At 47.7% G+C, this 22,611-nt stretch overlaps 1 protein-coding gene across 4 annotated transcripts in view; it reads left to right on the forward strand.

Annotated features, from left to right (window-relative positions):
- Nucleotides 1–22,611, forward strand: part of ephb2a (eph receptor B2a) — a 91,403-nt gene that overhangs the window by 50,459 nt on the left and 18,333 nt on the right. For all 4 annotated transcript variants that reach the window (XM_049017775.1, XM_049017776.1, XM_049017777.1 and 1 more), the window contains exons 4-6: nucleotides 11,405–11,560; nucleotides 13,636–13,971; nucleotides 21,650–21,774. In XM_049017775.1, coding sequence (XP_048873732.1) covers nucleotides 11,405–11,560; nucleotides 13,636–13,971; nucleotides 21,650–21,774 — 617 coding nt within the window. The remainder of the gene's footprint in view (nucleotides 1–11,404; nucleotides 11,561–13,635; nucleotides 13,972–21,649; nucleotides 21,775–22,611) is intronic.

Genomic DNA, 22,611 nt, shown 5'->3' on the forward strand with positions numbered 1-22,611 from the left:
CTGAGACGGAGTGGACGGCAGACCTGTGCGGCCCCTCTTAGCCCATAGCTGTGTGCATTTTCCCAGATAAGTTTCAAAGCCCCTTCAGCTGAAGATGATTCATTCTCTTGGCAGCAGATTTATCTGTGTTCTTAGGGTAATACCCCAGACGCTGCACCACATTCGCTTGTGGTCAGAGCGCATTTGTTTTCCATCATCCTTCCCATGTTTCCCAAAGTCCTTGCTATTTATTATTAATTTTTTGTTTTGGTTTTTCCTCCCTACGGAATGCAGCTTAGTGCTGCTTAGCGCCGATCTACCACTGAGCGGTGAGTAAGACAGCTGTGACTCTGCAGCTTGAACTGGTTCTATCTCCGTCCTGCTGCCCTGGGTCAGTGACTCTCCCCGATTAATGTGCCTTGCCGCCCCAGGAGGGGGCATTAGCATTACTGGCCATGGCTGTGAGGTAACACAGTCCACTTTGGCCGGGTTTCTACCCCTCGGCGGGAGAGCTTGAGTTGAGGGCAGTGTGAGGCTCAGCAGATTAGACTGTGATCAGAAGGTTGCTGGTTTGAATCCCATCCTCTACAGAACTATCACATTTTCATTAGGCCCTTAACCTTAATCCTCCAAGGCTGCTGGAAAAACGGCCTGACCTTGTGTCCACACCCAAAGCTTTATTCTAAACGGTGTGTTTCAGAACAGAGCATGGTGGGATATGTAAAACAGAAGTATACCACTGTAATCATGCAAATGACAGAACAGGGTTTCATCCTTAAATTTCAGACAGTTGGCAGTCAGGTGGATCCGAGTTCTCAAAGGTGGCCATGTCTTACTGGGTTCTGAACTGAACGTGATGCAGCTAATTTTGGCACTGGGGAGCAGTGCTTAGTTACCACAGGGGGAGATTATAAAAGGCTGAAGAGTGCGGCTGCCGTGCAGGGGGGGAGGGGCACACAGCGGCGTTCCGGCCCGGAATCGCTCTGACGGCTCCCTCATTGTGACGATGCTACTCACTAGCGTCCAGTGTGTATTGATTCTGGCAGCCTTTCAACTCCACCGTGGATAATGAGCCAGTTCCCCGTTTACTCTCATATCGACCGTCAGAGCACATGCACCCAGTGAACGTGTGTGTGTGTGTGTGTGTGCACCAAAACGTTTCCCTGGATTCCATTCATACTCTTTAATAGACACACCAGCTTACAGGTTTTTCTTTATAGCAAAACAAAAATGTATCTTTTACAAAGGATCCAGCAGAAGAACTGCCTACACAAAATGTAAGTATGACTCTTCGTAGGCCTTAGGGAGGCATTCAGGGCTTATCCATCTTCCATAGCACTTATACAGTAAGGGTCATGGGGAGTTTGGCGCCTATCCCAGGATGCACTGGGAACAGGGCAGGAAACACCCCACGCCGGAGGATCACAGACACACACATCCAATCTACAGTTTAGAAACATCAAACCTTATTTCCATGTGCGGGAACTAGAGTCGACCAGACATGCGGACTCCACACACACAGAACCAGGGGTCCCAGTCAGTAGGAAACCCTGGAGGTTTGAGGTTCCAGTATCACTGAGTCACCATGCCGCCAGGTACAATGTACATCCCAGTTAAACGCTCATGTAGAGTTACACAACAGAGCAACAAAACATCATGTGAAAGAGTTCAATGTGGTTATTTAAAGTGCAGAGTGTCCATTACTGTTAATGAGGGCCACAGCTCTGGGCTAAAAGCTGTTGGCGTACCTTGTAATGCGGTCCTTGATGGTCTAGAGTCTATAACACTTTAATAATTATTATCATCGTCATATTCAGGGTTGCCAACTTCAGCTGGCTTTCAATTGAGACAAGTCTGTATACACATGCACGCACATTTCCAAGTATTTATCGGTTTTATTACCTCGTAAATAGTATGTAGGGTTCGCAAACCGTCCCACCGCATTTGATGTATCTAATTTTAGGTTTATAATGGAATAATACAGGTTTTCCGTAAGATTTCTTGTGTGAGTGTGGGAGCCTGAAAGCGCCTTTGTCACGCCAGAGAGCTGGTGTTCCTGCGTGTTGCTCCTTCTGTTATGTTTGTTGGCATTTGTCAATGACAGTCGCGGAGCAGGCCTATCTGGCATGTGGTCGGTGTGGTTCCAGTACCCAGGAAGTCAGGGACTCGTACTACGCTGTGACATTTGCAGTGTAATGTCCTGCACTGCTTGTGAATGAGCCCCCGGTCACCTCCACTGCGACGAGCATGAAAGAGGGAGGGGAGAGGAGCGTGCAGTGTTCCGTACTTTTTCTGGCTGGGACGCAATGTGGTCCATTGTGTCCCCCCCCAGCTGTTGGGACCCCGGATGCTCGCGTGCGGGTCAGTCCTGTGTTGAAAGGCCCGGCCCACACGCCTCAGAACCTGCTGGCTAATTAGCCCCCGCATTACACGGCCGGCAGGTCCTCCTCGTAATTAGGCCTTCTGTACGGCCCGCTTCTACACGGCCGTTTGTGACAAATTAAGGCCAAAAAAAAGCAGGGCTCTGAAGTTCTTCTTGAGTATGAAACAGTCGACGCCGTAAGACCGCGAATGGCATTGTTATGGAAATCGTTTTGCGAGCGAAGGCATTCACCGGAGAGCATTGTGATAAATTAAGTATTGTATTAAAGACTTTCTGTTGAAAAACTGCCGCTTGTCGAAAACTAAGCAAGCGTTTGACTGCCGCACACAGAATGGCCCATTACCCTTGTGTTAACAAACCGCCTGCCAAAGGTTCATGTATTTAAATGCAGAACGTATATAACGTGTCAATCCATGACGAGGAGACCTGCTCCATTGTCTTTCCATGAATGGCCCTCTCTCTCTCTCTCTCTCTCTCTCTCTCTCTCTCTCTCTCTCTCTCTCTCTCTCTCTCTCTCACTCTTGCTCTCTCCCTCCCCAGCCTGCATAAGAGACATACTCCTCCCACATGCAAACAGACCACCAGGCTTGACCATCCCCTGTCTTTAACCCTCTGGGGTCTAAGGGTAGGGAACACACTTTCACTGACTGGGGCATGGTCACACATTTCATTCAATATCATAAATTTAATTCATGGCAAATTAATTATTTCTTATATATGTGTTTTGGCATTACATTCATCTTTATTTTAATGTACTTTGTAAATATGTCAAATTTATGTTTGTTATTTGACACCAAAGTATATACATTGCAAAATGCAGTTTGGAACACTTGCAGAAACATAAAAGTACATAGTAAGCAATGGTGGAAGTTTTATTTGATCCCTGATAGCTGATCACCAAAGTCTTGGCTAAATGAAGACGACTAAATGGTGTAGTTACAACATTCACTTGGACAAATAAATAAGAAAATCCTAACTCATTTTTTCCGATATAACCTAATTTCAAAAACATTAATACTTCCGATCATGGCGTTTTGAAAAGAAGACAGATTATGGATTCAGTGAGCGAGTTATGAACTGAAATACACGAGAAAGATACGCGGCATCGCCGACGATGCCATCGACCCCGGAGGGTTAAACCATCCCAGCCTTTCTGGTTGGTTATCCGCTAGTATCGCACATTTCCTGTGAAGGCCAACCTCGCTCAGATGCACCACACCTGGCTCGTCCTCATCTCCCTGGGATTGACAGCAGGGACCCACTGCCAGAAATTTCAGGTCCAAGAAGTAAAAATCCAGACCCTGGTTCTGTTTCAACCAACCAGTTGGGTATAAAGGGTCGGAGTCACAGAGAACTCAAATGACCGGTTGAAACAAAATCTTGGTCTGGATTTTTACTTTCTGGACTTGAAAGTTCCACCTCTGCCCTCTGCACCCAGTCGACTATCACTTGTTGGTTGCAAATATCCTCCCCTGCAAGCCCCTCCCTGCTGCCCCCATCCCAGTCCCCACCTCAGGACCAGTGCCCATGAAAGTAGTGCCAGTGAGCCCCATCTGTCCGGCGCGAGCTCGCGGGCCGCTGGCTCCACACAAAGCTGAGGAACCCGGGGCTCTGATCTGTTGAGGATTCAGGCAGTGCTTAGACAGCTACTGCTGTGTGTATCAGGAACATTTTGGACAGGCCAGTGGGGAGGTGGCAAGCCTGGGGCCTGTCAGGGTCTATTCAGAGCCTGTCAGTCCTCCAGCGTTCCGGTGTGCAGCGCTGCGGATTAGCATCACAGGCCGGCACGCGAACCGGCCTGCTCGTGATTTGTGCCCGGAGCCCACGCTTTGTCCGTTTGCACGCGTAGCGTACTGCTCGCGGAGGACGCCGGCGGCCGGCCCGACGTTCCATCCTTGGCCAACATTCGTGGGAAAGGCTGTACTGGGCCTCCGTGGAGAATGCTGGGCCGGAGGGGAGTTAACAGCTAGCTGTTCAAACTTTGAGGACTGTTGCCATGGAGATCTGCTCATCCCTCTTGCCACCCCCCCCACAACCTGACAGAGTACTACATTTCACTGGTCCCCAGGGCTTGGTGCTAACAGCCTATGCTATTCAATTTGCATTGATTACAGGGAATCAAAGGAGGTTCCGTCCCCCCCCCCCCCCCCCACTCCTAACTGGCAATGGGAGTCGACCTTCTGCTCATTTGCATATTTCACAAGGAGACCGCCCGACGTGGAAAGGTCATCCATACATGCGTTCCCCTTCGCTCGGGAAGTGATGAAGGGTTAGTCATGTTGCCGGATCATTATATATCGTTACGGGATGGAAATGAAAATAAAGCAAACTATTGCCTTCATTAGCAAATGAAACAGTGTTTTAGTCTTTGATGCATTAATCTGACTACAAAGCAGCAAAAACAATATTCATCAGTAATTAAAATCAAAGAAGGATTTCTGCCAAAGCAATTTGGGCCAGATACTGTGCCCATGGGACCAACATCAATTCTTTTACTAGGATTTTAACTGGAAGATGATCTATTATGTGTGAATATCACATTTTGAATGGTCCCCTTTGGGTAAAATACAGATCAGCTAAAACAAACGGTAGAAATGTATCCTTACGCTGCTAATATGAAAAGATTTTTTTTTTGCACATGAAAACATGTCTTTACCTGCTTGCTAGTCTGTGTTTTCTGCATGTTCATTGTGTGTGCTGGATCGTGCTTGGTACCACGCGTCGAATATGGTGTTTTTTTTGCCTGTTTTGAAAAGAAAGAGGAAAGATTTTATACCTGCAATCCCAGTGGCAGGGCCGGATTCCACAGATTACACTCGATTTAATCTGTAATAAATTCACACCAGGAAGGGAGAGGTGGAATGTGGGACAGGGTTAAAGAAGGTCTGGGCTCCTGGCTTTAGTCGTATGAGCCCCCCCACCCCATACACACACACACACACACACACACAGGTCCCATCTCTCTGTTTCAGTGTGTGATGGACAAAGATCTCCATGGCCGCTCTGACCTGATTTGCTTCACACGTCTGGTACATGCAGGCCTTTCCCTAGCTTGGGTAAATGCGGTAAACTTTGTTGCAGTTTATTAAGGGCGGAAATGGAGGCAGTGGTGGGGGCACAGTCCTCACATCGAGCCCCCGGAAAGCAAGCATCCGCCGTGATAGCAACAGGACCCCCCCCCTGGAATCACAGCGGGAGATTGATTGGCTTGAGCTGGAGAATCAGATCGGAAGTCATGGGGTATGTGATTGGTCTCCAGGCACATGTCAGGGGGCAGGTCTGTCTGTTTTTGGGTAAATATGGGGTGGTGCTTGTCTGACTGCTTTTTTGTTTCTGGGTGATTCCCCACCCCATGCCAGGAAACCACTGTACAGTAATGCACCTTGTGCGTCATGCCAGTGAAGTATGCCAATACATTTAAAGCGTTGTAGGAGGATAACAAGGTAGGTTTATTTATAAGGTGCACTTTTTTGTGAAAAGGAAAGTGTTTATATATTAAACACAGACGATAAAAGTTGAAGGTGTATGAGATAAGGTAGAAATATAAAGAATGTGATGGTGCGATCCAACCTTCCTCCCGTCAGTGCCACCTGTCCGCATGGGGGGGGGGCTCTTTGGCATCTGGGGGCTTCGTCAGGACCGGTGGAATGGCGAAGGGCTGAATGTGGAGGTCAACGCCGTCTCCGTGACTACAAGAGGCGTGGCCTGCTGTGCGGAGACTCAAAGGCCCCTGGGAAGCATCCCACCTCAGCGGGCGTCCTGAAGGACACCATCCTCTGCATCTGCAGGACCTCATCATCCTGTTTTGATGTAGCTGCTCACTTCGTACTAGATTTGGGAAAAAAAAATTAAAAGCCTGTAATAATACACTTTCAAAAAAAAGTCAAACATTGTACATTTTATTATATCTGTCAATTTAACTCCTGAATGTGCGGCTCCACTTTTCTCAACATTCTCTGTGCTCATTCCTCTGGCATGCAGCCTTAAGAGGCTCAGTGTCACATTTTTAACACGCAGGTCTGCAGTCTGACTGCTGGCGTGTCACAGTGCAGTGCTCCGGCGTGTGTGCAGTGCTCCAGCGTGTGTGCAGTGCTCCGGTGCGTGTGCAGTGCTCCGGCGCGTGTGCAGTGCTTGGGACTTTAGGATCTCGCTATATTTCACGTATGTGTATGTGCACGCTTGTGTTCCTCATGCTTGGCTGTGTGACGTAGAGACGCCCTCTTGAGTATAAAATAATCTCATGTAATCATTTTCAAATGGAAGAGAACATTTCCAAAATTTGCTCAGTCCATGGGAAACATTTTCGAGACAATTTTTATGGACTGAGGGATTTTTGGAAATTTAACAGACGTTTGTTGTTGGATTACATGAGCACTGACTGAGTTTTGGTTCCCTGTACTGTGACATATGATGAGGAAGCCTGACATTAGGTCACCGGCGATCTCGTCTTCAAAACAACAAAATATTGACTGTGTGGGTTTCGGAAATTCCCTTTTCGGCCGACAGGACCAGTCACAAATGCTTTCCCCTGCCCTCCGGCTGTCTTAAGCAGACAATCTAAGAATGACCACAATTTATGAGTTCCCTAGAATTCTTCAGAAGAAGATGGAACAGTGAAGTTTTCAAGCCACTCATAGCGTTCCAGTGGGGTTTTAGCATCGCTGTATTACTGATGTATCTGGTTATTTATGAAGCACTCTGGACATTATGGGCTGTCAGAATACCTCTGTGTGAGTGGGAGGTGGCCTTCGGACAGGCGCACAGTAGGACCAAAGGGTCTCTGGGGCAATGCATTATCTGTGCTACTGGGATGTACTATTGCATGTCTGGGGGGGGGGGGGATGTACCATGCGCACTGTGTGTATGGGGGTGGCGGCAATAACAGGAGCCCTCTGCTTTAATGGCCAATCTCAACAGGAGCCTCAGAGAAGTATAGAGTTGCAGATGCCTCCCTCTCCTCCCAGCTGCCCCCCCCCTTTGCTTTGTTCACACTCAACAGCCCCCCCCCCCCCCCACCCAAAGAGCGCTAACAGTTGAATTGCCCGCTTAATTAGCTACATGCATCTATTGGCCACACAGTGCCCTATTCAGCCAGTGCTCTACATTGTGGGAGTTCACAGAGGGGGGGCGCTGAAGAGCAACAGGTTACGGTTAACTGTTGCCTTCCCTCCCGGCACAATCGGACCTGTCGTGTGCGTCCGGAGATCAGGAATGAGCCCTCACATTATCCTGCTTCTGTTGGGGTAACAAAACTGCCAGCATGTCTATTCGTCCTTTCTGGGGGGTTTTTTTAACGCCCCCCCCAACATGCCTGGATCATTCACCCACATAAAGACACACACCTCCACTGTAAACACTGAAAGATGTGACCTATGTCTTCGGTGGGGAGAGAGAGGGGGTTTCACAGGGTTGCCAACTTCGGTCATATGACTGCAGTGAGATTTTCAATTTCAGAAAGTCTGCGCATGCATTCCCATGTATGTAGCAGTTTTATTACCTTGTGAACAGTCTGTAGGGTTTGCGAAGTACCCCAACGCTTTTAATGTAGCTAATATTATGTTTATAATGGAATAATATCGATTTGGCGTAATATTTCTTGCGTGAGCCTGAGGGTCCCAAAGTGTGAGTGTCACGGCAGATGCGTGAGACCTGGCAACCCTGGTATTGCTATTGCACTGCATCTGTGACCCACATTTGAAAGTAACTTCTGTGGTGGGGGGCGGGACACCGGGCAGTGCCGAGTAGGTGAATTCGGGAATCTGATCACTGGATTCTACACACTGGATTCTGCTTTCTTTCTCATCCTCACTGGAGAGTGCAGTTCTTCTGTTTTTTAAATACTGATGAGTCATTTGGAAATAGAGGCCTGTTCAGCTATCCTCCGTCCGGGAAAAAAAGAACAATAAGCAGGGATAAATGAGGAAACGGCAGAAGAACCACACGGCACTGCATTTGCAGCTGATCCGCTTCATTCTTACTGGATGTTTTAAACAGCAATGAGCGCGCTAAATACTAACAATACTTGGTTAGCATTATTTCGTGTTACAGTTAATTTATCTTCTAGTCTCACGTAATATCATCCATCCACCACCGGTAACTGCTTCTCCGGTACGGGGTCACACTGAGCCTGCAGCTTTATCCATACTTATCACAGTGGTCTCCCTGGATGGGATGTGCTTGATAATGACTTTCCATTATATTTTATAACTTGTGGGTAAAATTCTTCAGAAGAGGGGAGTTTAAACACCTGCACAGTGCCTCCTGTTCCCACAAGGTGCGTTCCCATAACCGCAGGGGCAGCTCGGCCTTCAGATGCCCTGTGGAACCAGGGAATCGTGATTATGATCTTGCAAAATGGTCACGTCGATCATGGTGAATTACTTTAAGTCACAGGCTCTGGTAAGCAGCTGCTAATCCTTCCTCCACCGACGGCAGCCGGCTCACGCTGTAGGAACATCTCCCGCGACCCAATGCAAATAAAGGCGCGTATCGTTCATGGGCACCTGGCTGTCGATGTTTTCAACAGTCTTTCGGGGTAATGCCTGAAACTCTCCAGCGCCCCCTACAGCCCGCATCTGGGAATGTTACCTGGAGGCTGCACACATGTAAAGCTTACGAATACCCCTCAGTGACGGGGTCGGTCCTGTGTGGTCCAGCGTTAAATTGAGCCAGCGTCACGTTTCCATGACCTTTGAATCTTCACATGTGGGAAGATATTTCTCATATTCCTCATATTACTCATATTCCTTATATTCATCATATTCCTTATATTACTCATATTCCTTATATTCCTCATATTCCTTATATTCCTCATATTCCTCATATTCCTTATATTCCTTATATTCCTCATATTCCTTATATTCCTCATATTCCTTATATTCCTCATATTCCTTATATTCCTCATATTCTTCAGCCCATTATTTATAACCTCCATGCATAAATTCAATCTGAAACATTCATTAATAATTGTGTAACAGATACGCTTCCTTTGTGGCTGTTTCTCTCCTCCCGCTAGAGTCGCCCATTTCGGCTTCTATTTTATCTCCTGTACTGCTTGCGCATGCAAGGGATGAACAGATGAAAATTTGAAATTTATGGATCATTACATGAGACACCCAGAGCATACATAAGCAGAAACATCACCAATCATGGTCGAAGCTCTTCACGATGTAAACATACGATGACAGATACATAGTCATATGAGAAAGTTAATGACATGGAGCGTTTCATTGTAAACTGTGGCTTGAGCAGTTACAATAATCAATAGGCCTGAGTGTTATGTCCCAGCACTGAGAAAACATCCAATCAGAATGTCCTTCCTCTTGTTTTCCCCAGAGACTGCTGTCTGTTTCAGCAAATGTAGACCGATATGTCAGCTGATGACCTGTTTGTTTTACTCTGAGAGGAGATTGTGTAAAGCTAACCTAACACACAACACCGTTACCGCTGTTAAGAATTGCCTTCCAAACACTGGCCCTGCCAAAAAAAAAAGTATTCATCTGAAATGTATTTTTTTCTTTGCTGATTCCGTTTTGTTACCCTCAGATGTACTTCCTTGTACTCATTCATGGTCTTCACCGCTGAATGTGTCCAATTTGCTGCAGCGGTCGCTACACTGGCTGCTGCGTTTTCCGGTGTGACCCTCGCCTTTATGTCTTTGGCCCCAGAGGTGAAGAGGTCGCGTGTGAGAGCATGTGGACAATAGGGGTGTTTGTGGAGGACAAGGGGACTGGCGTGAGGGGTGAGGGGTGGCAGGGGGACGAGGATGAGGGGGGGGGGGGGGGGCAGTAATCAAATCACAGCTCCGTTACACTCTCCTGACCCCAGCCAGAGTGAAAGGCCTTCGTAAGTCTCACTGTGTCTGTCTGGGGAAATTAATTTTTCAATTGAATTAATTCCAGAACCTGAAGGTCCCTCAATAGAGAGGCAGTTGTGCATTATGGAGCTATTTGTGTGAGGAAGTCCGGCGCTGATTTACAGGCAAAGCACAGACCCCCCCCCCCCCCCGACATCAGCTCCGATTAGACCAGAGGAGGGAAACGTCCTGCCTGACAGCTGAATGCCACACAGACGGGGCAGCCACCCAGAACGGCTGCCGGACCCCCTGGGTTCACTGTACAACGAATCTGAGCGACAACATGTGCCAGAGTCCCGGCCGGCCGGAAGCCGCCCTTCCCCAGACGTGCCCTGATCTCCAGCTCCGCTTTCTGGGTCTGAAGGTGGCTGCACTGGCCCCACCCCTAAGCCGCAAGCTTTCGCTTACATGACAGGCTCTGGCGTGGCTTAAAGGCGTCTCAACGAGTCAATTTGCTGTGTTTCTCGGGGTCAGCAAGCAGGGAAATGTGCAGGTGGACGCCTTCCTGTGTCAAGCCCGCTTTCCAAAATCAGGTGACGGAGAACCAACCGAATGATATCATCAGCCGACCGTTTCCTCTCGGCTAAACAGACGTCTTCGCCAGACACTATGCCAATGCTGGCCTGTTAGTGATAATTAGATTCATATGAAATTCCATTTTCTTTCTTTTATAGAGCAGCATTGTGGACGATTTTTAATTTCTTATGGTTTCCGGGGCTAAGCCAGTTTAAGGCAGAGCTCTGTGTAAAATCTCGTTTGTTTTAATTTTAATATGCAGCAATATAAGCACAATAAAGGATGTAGCAGGATTTCTACATTTTTGAACTGAGCGCTCATGTTTGCTGTACGCTTGTTACACTGGAGTATTATATTAATTCATGTGGGTCGGTATATATGCAGGATTTCATTTTACGAGTTACGCAGTTTCATCCCTAACTTCATTGCTAATTTAGCCCTCTCTCTCTCCCAGTATTGGGGTTATTACTGGTTTAAATGAGCTGAATAATTAGAAGACAAAAATAGAGTGAAATGCTCATACCCCCCACTGCGAGCAGGACTGCAGATCCCTGGGCTAGAATGTAATTTGTCAGTAATTGAAGTTGTTATTTATTTGTTTATTTTAATTTCATGCTAAGCCCTGGTTGGCTGTTTGTTTAATTAACTAACCCCGCCCCTTGTGGTTCCAGCATGCCCCTTGGGTTTCTTCAAGCCCGTGCAGGGTGATGGCCCGTGTCAGCCATGCCCCATGAACAGCCGCACCACCAGCGAGGGCGCCGCCAGCTGCGTGTGTCGCAGCAGCTACTACCGCACCGACGCCGACCCCTTCCAGATGCCCTGCACCAGTACGTAACTGCACCTCACCTGCACTCCCACACACCACCACCAGGGCGCGCCTCACCATATTGAGACTTTCAGTCGAGCTCAAAGAGGTTGGGAGGGAAGTACAGCCGATGGCTCGTCCATTCCGGCACCACGCCCACGGACCCGTCTCAGCGAGTCTCCGAATTAGCAGGCCACACTTAGGGAAGAGAGTGGCCCGCGGCATTGTGGGCCGCTGAAAGGGAGGCCTGGGCAGGCCTCATTTCGACGGCCCCCCCACAAAGGAATTAGCATAAGCCCGGCCTCCTGAGAAGAGCAGCCGCTTTGAATAAGAAAGCTGGGTTACTGTGGCAGTGCGGGTCTCCGCGGCTCGCTGTGATTAAAGTGGGAGAATGGACACATTTCGCCTCTCTTCCTGCCTCCCCTCCCCAGTGCTGGGCCACAACATGCCCCCCCCCCAGAAAAAGGAGCTGTTTATAAACAGCAGAATGTTGGATAACCTAAATGACTCCACCCCACCCCCCTCCAGAATGGTTGTTACTCATGTCGGGCTGATGCTGAGGGTGCGGGTAGGGTGGGGGCCAGGTTCACCGTTAACGACGCGTATGCGGCGTGTCCGTAGCAGACGTGAACAGTGAGGGGGGGGGGGTCTGGTAGGAGAGCCTCATTGGCCGTTCGCCCGGTCCAGCGTCTGTCCCCTTTCCGGATGACTCTCTGGGCTTGTTAACTTCTCCTCCATGTGAGGTATTTCGAACGCATGCTGGTTCCCGTCTTGCACATTTGCATGCTTGTGCTCCCCTTGGACATAGGCTCCGGGTTTTGGATGTGGGATTTTTCTGGGCTACAAATGTCGGATGATGGGGCAGTTTGTTTTAATCCAGTGGTTCTCAGCTGGGTAAACCTCAGCACCCCTTTGGGCGTCGAGACACGGCCCAAAATTTGAACCATTTTTAATCCACAAAAAATAGTGCAGTAATAGTGAATAGTGCCGTAGCAGAAGTACAATGCCTTTGCGTACTATTAAAAATGGTAACACACATTACAATTAATTAACTACACCATAAACCTATGAAAATTGTCCCGCAACACCAGGGCTGTAGACAGCAGTTTTAAAAATACCAAGGTCTAAAGTGTTAGCCCTTCCTTGGTTTGCCCCATAATGGATCTGGGTTATTGGAGTTGCAGAAAAAAATACTGAGGACTTGACCTCGGTGTCCTCAACGGTAGGTATGCTATGCGCGACCCACTTTTGGGTCGTGATCTACTGTTGAGAAGCACTTTGAGTCATTTCTAAGGCAGCGGTCTGCTCTCCTCCTGTTGGGACGTCTTTCTGTCTGGAGAGTGTGGGACTCTCTGAAGGGGGAGGTGAGGGTAAACGTGCAGGGACCTGCTGGGGTGACATGGACCCCGTTGACTTCTCGCCGTGGGGAGACAGGGCCGTCCTGGGACCCTGGGAGATCCACCCTTCAAAGTGTGAACCCGCAACCTCGATTCGGTGCATGGCTGCCTCGCCTGATTAAATTATTAAATTAGCTCTGCTCCAAGTGCGTCGAGCGCATTAATTCTGCCTCTCGTTCCCGTTGAGGCAGCGGCCTGCTCTTTCTGCGTGGGAGACCCCTGCCTGGGAGGGCGGAGCTATACCCCCCCGGCTGAATCTACATGCTGTTGCGTATCTGGAATTTTTACCTGAATTGATTTACATTTTTTGTCCATTTGCACAGGTTAGTGTTTTAACGAAGCAGTTTGTGCTAAGGTGACTGCCATCCCCTCCAGGGCGCCCCCTGCCTCCCACCCTGCGTTTCGTAGCCCCCAGTCACCCTGTAACATTTTAAACTGTCATGGATGGTGCTTGATACCCCATCTTGGACTCCATGAGACCCACAGACCTATTTATGGGTGAGAGGAAGGTCATAGTGCAGAGTCAGACAGCGTGCAGCGCCCGTGGGGCTGGGGGTTAAGGGCGTTGTCCAGGGGCCCAATGGCAGCAACATTCTGCTGGCCCTGGGGTTTAAACCAGCAACATTCTGATCATGGCCATGAGTCATAACCCGCTGAGCCGCGTAACACCCCCTAGTGACGGTATCATCCCCTCTTACAGCTGTCCCATCCGCCCCGCGGAACGTCATCTCCAGCGTCAACAAGACGTCACTGACGCTGGAGTGGATGCCGCCGCGTGACTTGGGGGGCCGCGAGGACCTGGTCTACAACATCATCTGCAAGAGCTGCAGCGCGGGGCGGGGGGGCTGCGCTCGGTGTGGGGACAACGTGCGCTTCTCCCCGCGGCAGCTGGGCCTGACGGAGCCGCGCGTGCACATCCGCGAGCTGCTGGCCCACACCCGCTACACCTTCGAGGTGCAGGCCGTCAACGGCGTCTCCGACCAGAGCCCCTTCTCACCGCAGTACGCCGCCGTCAACATCACCACCAACCAGGCCGGTGAGTCCCATGGTTACCGTGGCGACCGAGCACCTCAGTCTAGCTCTGTGGCGACTGAGACCTGTGAGGCCTGTGCTAACGACCCGGCGGTCAGTGTGTGACAGACCTCCTTTTCAAGCACCAGCTCCCCCGCTGTAAATGTCACACCTGCTGCGTTAAACAGCAGCATCAGCTTCCGCTCCCACATCAAAGTATTTGACCAGCAGAGCAAAGCAGACTTACGGTTGGTGATAATGACGTTTTTTTTCCAGAATAATGAGCTGAGCACCCAAAAGGCAGCAGAACCTTCCCTGCTCTTTCTTCCAGGCCTGTTATTCTGGAGTTTGACCTTGAAATGCCGAGGCTTGACTTGAAGTAGTAATTATAAGGATGCGGGTTATGCGTTAAAACCAGGTTTGTTAACGCTACATTGAGCACTTCAGGGCAAATTCTGTCCTTGGAATTAACAAAGTGTGTGTGTGTGTGTTATTTTCTTTTGTATGTCTAATGAATGTCTATTCTATCAATTACGTTTAAAAGTAAATCTTTTATAAGCCTATTTATTCTGTATAGATGTTGTATCCCTTCACCTCAGTACTGACGACGCTTTTTAACGGCAGAGTCTGTTTCTCGCTCATTAGCATCAGCTGTCCTTTATGCGCCCGCAGTGATTTCGCTATCCCGCGTCAGTCCCGGCTCACCGGCCTTGATGAAGTCCTCTATCGCGCGCATTCAATGCGCCGCATTCACTGACACACAGCGACGCAAACGCACACCTTTGTAGCCCCCGCGGGCCCTTCTGTGAAGAAGCTGGCCTTCGGAAACACAAGGAACTGACAGGACGGTCGTCCCAGTAAAACCCTTTGTTACTTTTTTTTTTTTTTACATTTTTTTGCTTTCCAAACGGAGCGTTGTTCGTAGGAGGGGGGTCTTGTGTGTGATTGACCGCCGAGGTTTTGACAGAGGACGCGAGATAAGAGTCCGAGTCTATCTATTAAAGTCTTTCGGGCCAAATGAAATGAACACAGCTGTCACGTCCTCGGCCGTCGTCGGCTGCCTCTGTTCCCTCAGGACAGCATGCAAGCCGCAGCCACTCCCACTACGCCTGTCAGCATACCGGCTCCATTTACCATGTCTGTCCCTGATCCCCCCCCCCGCCCTCCATCTTATCTCCCATCCCCATCGCTCTCATTTCACACAGGCCCCCTCTGGTCGTTATTTGTCAGGGTGGCTGTGACGAAAACCCCATTTTGCTGGCGGTATCTCTGAGACGCGCGGTGCGCGGCGAGCAGACGGCCGCTGACAGGCACGCGGGTGAAAAGCTGCCGCTTTGTCCTTCAGTCCCAGGGCCGCCCCGTATTTACCCAGAATTCCCGGCACAGATTCATTGGACAGTATAATTTGAATTGAGCTACGTGCTACATTGTTTTCACAGTAAAAAAAAATTACAGCTTTTTGGTGGATTCAAGGAGAGAAAAAGCAACAGAGTCCCCTCAGAGTAACACAATTGTACTGAGCCAGTTTTAAACGGATTTTCCCCCCCAAAGCACTGAAGTAATCTTTTTTAAAAGCAGTAATATAAAAATCCCATTAGAAACCTTTAAGACAACATGAGTCTGAAGCTGCCTTAAAGGGCCGGGATTCCAGCAGCTTAATATGTAGCTTTAATTTTATTACATCATTACTAACACTAGATTGCCTTGGAGCGACATTGTCCAGTGTGAAAGTGGGGGTGTCCACACAATCCAGCTCTTTTCTCTGCACTGTATTAGTTGTGGGACTCCCCCTCCCGCCCCCCATTCGCCATGGTAACAAAGGCCATGCAGCCTAATAAAGTTTTCTAATGAGATTCTTGGACCCTGGTCCCCCTACTTTGGCATGGCTCGCCGGCTGAACCCCCCTCCCTTTTGCTGCCATGGGGGGGGCGGGTCGGTCTCTACCGCCAGGCCTGTCAACTTGTATTACGGGCCGAGGCCTAGCATCACGGGGAGCTGTGAAAGGCCAAGCTTTGGGTCACGTTGTCATCCCCCGGGACTGTGGCCTTACTCCCCAACTGACTTTGCAGGGGGGGTGTAAAAAGCAGGCTGAAGGGTCGGCAGAGTGGCCCACAATTAAGTCTGGCTCTGAAGGCCCATAGGTTGTATAAACATGTTGTCGCTCTGAATTAACACAGGCCCTCTTAAGTACCCTCTGCGTGTGAATGTATATATGCAGAAGCTGTGCGGTCGACTGGGTATAGAATTCAGTGGAAAATAAATAAATGAATTATTGGCCAGAAAGTGATTTCCTTAAACAGCTGTCCTCCCCCTGGCTGGCTCTGCTTTATGCTACGAGACATTTTGTCTCATTTTACTTTGTCCCCCCCAGCCCTCCCCCACCTCGTCAGATCAAACAAACATAAATAGTTTTAAACAGCCTTTTAGTTGGAAATGTTGAATTTGAAGTTTCTGTTGGTAAAATGACTCTGGTCATTTTTATGTGTTTCTCTCTCCCCCCCCCCCCCCCCCGCTTCGTTATTCATTCATGGGGGTGTCTGGATGGTCCACAGTGGAACGAGATTTTATCATACAGGAATTTCGTGGTTTTAGTCTCACTGAACTAGGCTTCAGGGCATCAGGACAGATGCAGAGCAGCCCGACAACTCACTTCTCTATCATGTCGTGATGTGAAGCAGTGAGTCTGCAGTGAGTCTGCAGTGGTCTGCAGTGATCAGCAGTTCGGCGACCAGTTGATAAGACCCCAAAAAGCAGGCTTGCTGTCCTGTATATCCAGCTGAATAATAAACCCCATTACTAAGTAATATATGGATATGATGTAATGCAAGTTAATTGTGTGCATGCAGATATAGATGTTTAAACTCTGTTATATTTCACGGCCCCACATATCTTGATCTAAAACACATGGGCATTGTAGAATTTCGAAACACATGAGCGTTTCCTTTGTTCCTGTTGTGAGGACAGGGCAGGGCTGTTAGAGGCTGTCAGCTGGGCACCTTGACACCACCTGCTACTCCGGATGCCTGTCGGTGAAGCTGTCCTCCGTGAATGACCCTATAGATGGGCTTCTCTATGAGTGCAGCCAGCAAAAGACAGGAACTGTGTAAGAGAAAAGGCAGATTGAATGGAGCGTGTCTGAAGGCCGCAGTGTGACAACCTGTTAATCTGGCTTAGTCACCGTTGCAGCTGCTCTGCTTGCGTTTGAATTCGCGCAATTAAATCGCTTAATTTGTATTGTGCGTCCCATATGCAACATTTACTGCAAATACTAATTGGGTGTTTGTGTTGAGCGTTTCACTGTTGTTTAGTACGCCTGCTACTGTAATGTACAGTTTGATAAATAGTCTACACAAGCAAATATGAACGTAAATGAACTGTCATTTTCAGATACAGCAAATACAGCAAAACAGATGTGCCAGAAAGTCAGTTGCCCGAATAAGAATCTCAGCAATCATCTGAAAGCTCTTCTCAATAATTGTCAAAAGGACAAAGAGACTGTGCTTGGCGTCGCCCAGACTCCAAGCCACAAGCCGACACGCTTCCATTCCGGCTTATCTGTAGCCGACTTGAGGTTCTTCTCTTCAAAGTCAGTTGTTGATCAGCAGCAGACAAGGTGCCTGGCTTTGCAACCAAATAATTCTACCTTTGACTCAACATTTCTGAGCGCAGGAGTCATGCATTAAGTCCTTCGTTGCTGGAAAACGTGCTTCCATGTTTTCCTTTGCGAGTCGAGCCTCCCTGATCTCCTTCGGCTTTTTCAGCCTCTGTCTGTTTGTTCTTGCACGTTGATTTTGACTGCAGCCAGACATTTTTCTCCATTTCTAAAGTGTCTTTTGCACAGTCGAATGGTGGACTTGCAAATCCTTTGAAATGGTTTGGTATCCCAGACATATGGGCATCGATAGTTTATTTTTTCCTCTTAGATCCCCTGACAGGCCTGTTGACCTTGGCAGGATTCACCCTTATGGTAACGTCAAAATCCAAACATCCTTGTGCTAACACAGGCCCTTAAACCGACTTTCTGTTAACTGGCAAATACTTTGCACAGCCTAGTCTAACAGAAATAAATCATCATCAGTGAAGAAGATGATGAAACTAGATGTATTTTTTTTCCACCACAGAAAAGTCTATATATCTTGAATTTAATTTAAATATCGCAAAGCGCACATTTCCATTTTGTTAAATATGCTCACCTATCTGACACCACTTCACTTTTCACAGAACTGGGTGCATATTTAAGTGTAGCTTTTTAAATATTGCTTGGAACTGAAACTGTGGGGGGGGGTGCACCTGTTCTTTTTAACCCGAAACGGTTTGGTAAACATTCATCAGTGCGGAGGGTCACCATCGCAAGCGAGCTTTAATAGGGGCATCTGCTTGGCGAGTACGTTGAATAATTTAATAATACGCCTGTCATGTTTGATTTATCCAAATGTACTTTAAACAAAGTTTGAAACTCCACAGTTATCCGGCTGTAAATTGTACAGGAACGATTATTCATTGAGCCAATGGCACACGTGGAGTTTTTCCATGGGCTGCTGTGATTGGTGGACAGCTATGTCATCAGGGAGTGCGCCCAAGAGAGCCCTTCACACTATGTGCTGGTACCACGCAGGACCCTCTACTGCTTAGAATTGGGTCACTGCTGCCATTAAATGAAATCTGCTTCTGTTCCTGGTCCATAAATCACGTCGGGCTGCGTGGCTTTACCATATGAAGCATTTATTTCTTTTCCATCATTTGTTTTATAAGAGTGACTGAGGTATGTTTTGTTATAGAGCAAAACTTTATCTGTGCGAGCTGGTCTAGATTAAAAAAATTAATGAGGACTAAAAGAGCACAAGTCTTACACGTCCAAGAATAAACAAAAGTAATGTGATGTTTTTTTAGTACAACTGGAAATTTTGACAGTTTATATATATATATTTCACCTCACTTGTTTTAGGAAGGGAAGCACAGCTAAAATCTGGTTGCCACATTTAGCGTGCAACACTAAAATTATGAGAAAAACACGGTTCAAAATTACGAGAAAAGGTTTGAAGGTTTGCTTTCATTTCATATTGAATAAACTTTTAAAGATGTATATTATTCTTGTTCCTCTTTTTTCCTGTAAAGAATAACTACCTTCACACTATTGCGATATGTTAGCATTAACGAGAGTGTGAGGATTCTTCAGTGGAGATGGATTTAAATTTGATTAATTGCGGTGTTACTTCACCGTTTATTACTGCAGATGTTATTGTAATTTGCTTGGTTATGGGGATAATCACTTTACCTGTTCCTTCCATTTGTCATCCACGGCTCCAAACTCACGTGTAACCCCTCCATTCACAAACAGCAGTATGTGTTCATTATTCTGCATTTAAACTGAAACGCAGGTGATGGACATGAGTGCAGCGATGAACTGGGAAACCAGACATTTCTCCAGCAGTATTAGTCTGGTTTAATAGGGAAAAGCCCCAGATTTACAAGCCACGGTCTTTTCTTGGTGGACACGCATCCCACACATTTCTGTTCGCAGAAGACGTACAGCCAGGGACGGTGTTAATGGTGGGGCCGTCACCGCGGACAGATGTAACTGGTCAGTGCTATCTGCAGCCTGCATCCACAGCTGTGATACTGTTTGCCGTGCTATGTAAGTGTGCGCTTGTGATTTGCCGGCGCACGGTGCATTACACCATCGCATAAATGATTGTTGATAGAATGTCTGCCTTCTCAGATATGGTCTCTTTGTGCTGACAGGGTTATTGCGTTTCTCATACAGAATGGTACAGTAATAATAATGAGTTGTTGTTTTATAACAAAATATATTTTAAGTACCTCTCAACCCTGACAAGGATGGAAAAAAAACAGCCGTTAATCTGTTTCTGGGTCGCAGTAAATTTTCTGTGACTTATTGTCTATCCTAATGTTGTTTTAAACAAATTCTTATTTATGTTCGGCTTATTTTTACATGTTGCGTCAAGAGTGATTTAAGATGCGGCGGCTGAAGTGCAAGGAGACTTAAAGTTAAACTTGCTAAAATATGGCTAATGTTCACTGTCCCAAGAAAGAAAAGAGCACAGCCTGCTAATGAGAGACATTTCTCATAGCATTTAAATAGCTTGTGCGAAACAGAAAATGCCAAAAGACATAAAATAATCTATTATATGTGGAATGGATTCTCTGAATGAAACGCATCATTACCTTGCACGAGATGCAGCCCGATGCTAACGGTGGCTGGCCTGTAACTAATGCTCCTTTGATGATTTCATCTGTGAAGAGCAGTTCTCCTTTCCCCCCCACCCCCCAAGCCTGCTGCAAAATGTGCATGCTTGGGACCTGATGAACACGAAATGAAGGGGTCGAAGGTCGTCGCCTGAGCGGAATCTGGACACGGGTGCCGTCTGATTCGCTTGATTGCACTCTAAACATTTCCCCCCTCGTGGCTTTATGGCTGAACACTCAGATATTTCAGAATGATTATTATTAGCTTAGCAGAGGCCAGCTAACGAAAACAACCGTCTCCAATTGCCGGAATTTCCTCAAGCAGTCAGGTCTGTCAGATGGTGGCCTGTTTTTTTTGTGTGTTTTCCGCCGATGGCCTCTGGAGACCGCCGTCATCGCCACGCTCCAGCTCGCGGGTCGGTTGCCAGGGCGCTGCGTTTGCCGAGCCAAGGCGCAACCGCCATAAATCCCGGCCGCGTTGCCTCAAACAAGGTTCTCCGTCTCGCTCCTTGTGTTTAGTCCGACACGCTGCGCCTTACAGGGGCGTTTTAATGAGCCTCGGTCCATTTAACGGCAGGACTCCAGGAAGCTCGTCTGCGTCCAAAACTGCAGTGTCGCGTGAGCAGCGGACCCGCACCAGCCTCGGATTGTACTTTGCGATGGGAGGCGATCCCTGTGGCAATCAGCAGCGTCATAACTGCAGTTGCAGGTCGATGCTGGCCAGCATTGCCCTTGATTGCGATAACCGTCGCTCCACATTCAGAGACTGAAAAACACGTTTGCGTCAATATATCACTTTGCCGCCTGTCCAAAATTTCTGTCATCCCGAAACCAAGGTCTGGTCCACATGAATACAATTTATGGGACCCCCCCCCCCCTTTTTGAAAATGAACAATTCAAGGGCACAACTGAAGGAAGATATGAAGGTAAACGGTGGAATGTGTCCGACCCATAACATTGTTCAAGGTGATAGGAAAGCTGTGAGCCAGACACAGTAATGTCGTCCTCTCCGCCGTTTGCTGTCCTTGTCTGTCATCTTCGGTCGCCATTGACTTGAGGGACGCAAGGGTTTATCCTGAACAGAGCCTCTCCGCTCATTTAAGGCTGCGTTCACAAAACACTGAGCGCAAGGTCACCTCTATTTTCATTTGCTGACTTACCACATTTTTTATAAACCGAAGCCCAAGTTGCTTTCGTACTTTTCACGGCAGTCTGTCCCCGTGATGTGGAAATGTGCTGTAGTGGGCTGTCACGTAGTTACCTGCGGTAATTTCTCTCACTGAAGGACAGATGGCTCCAAATTATAGCTCAAGTTCTTTTCCAGAAGTCATAAAACTTTATTTACACAATATTAAAGATGAGAAAGGTAAGGACTTAAGTTTCAACTTGTTGTTTTTTGAAGAAAATGCTTTGCCAAAAGCCTCGGTGCTGTGTTTTGTTACGTATCGGCATCGTCCGATTTGTGTGTGACTCCACCCATATCTCCGTCTCTCTAGCGCCATCCGCAGTATCCATCATGCATCAGGTCAGCCGGGCTGTGGACAGCATCACACTGTCCTGGTCCCAGCCAGACCAGCCAAATGGTGTCGTCCTGGACTATGAGCTTCAGTACTACGAGAAGGTGAGCAGGGAGAGAGTCTGTTGTTCATCCACCCGTCAGGAACCAGACATCTTCTAAACAGGCTATTTCATACCCTGACATATGTAGCCACTGCTGGAGGCTAAGGATTCCCTTCTTGCCTTTTGAGAGCTGAGAAATTTTTATATTGTTTGGTTGCCAGTCAGTTTTAAAGATTCCAGTTTTGAATTTATTTTTCTTTTACTGGATATAAAATACCAAGGCTTGTAACAATAGCAACATTATTTTCACAGTTCATTATGCACACAAAGTCTCCACATAGCAAACTGCTTACCGCCTTTTCCCAGTGAAAGATGCTAATCTAGCATTAACCATTCCTGACTAGCATATAAAACCTGTTCACCCGAGTTTAATAAAAAAAAAGGAACTGCACACTTTCGCTATAAAAATTCAAAAGGAGAAGTATAAGTAAAATAAAAATTAAGTATTAAAAAAGAAAGAATTTTCTAAATTCTGAGGGTGCCTGTTATAGCAGGTATGTGGGTAAAGGCACTTACTGTACTGTACCGCAGATTCAGACATTTTGGTTTTAGTTTAGTCGATTCATATTGTAAAATTAGTGAGAGTGACAGAAGGTTGTGTCTGACGCAGCTGAGCTGTTCTCCGTCCGGCTGCCAGTTTGCCGCTGTCCCTGGGTCGCGCTCTGGCAGATGTTGGCGGCTGCTGTGACTCCGGACCTCAGCCTTTGTGCTCTCATACGGATCAGGAATGCAGACGGTGCTGGGTGTCTGCAAACCCTCACACTTCAGCAGTCCCTCAAATCCATGCAGATGTTCTTACTGCTCTGTCATTGCTGCCTTTGTTTTTGCCGTTTCAGGC

This window comes from Brienomyrus brachyistius, chromosome 6 (genome assembly GCF_023856365.1).
Source record: "Brienomyrus brachyistius isolate T26 chromosome 6, BBRACH_0.4, whole genome shotgun sequence".
In the NCBI taxonomy this organism is placed as follows: domain Eukaryota; kingdom Metazoa; phylum Chordata; class Actinopteri; order Osteoglossiformes; family Mormyridae; genus Brienomyrus; species Brienomyrus brachyistius.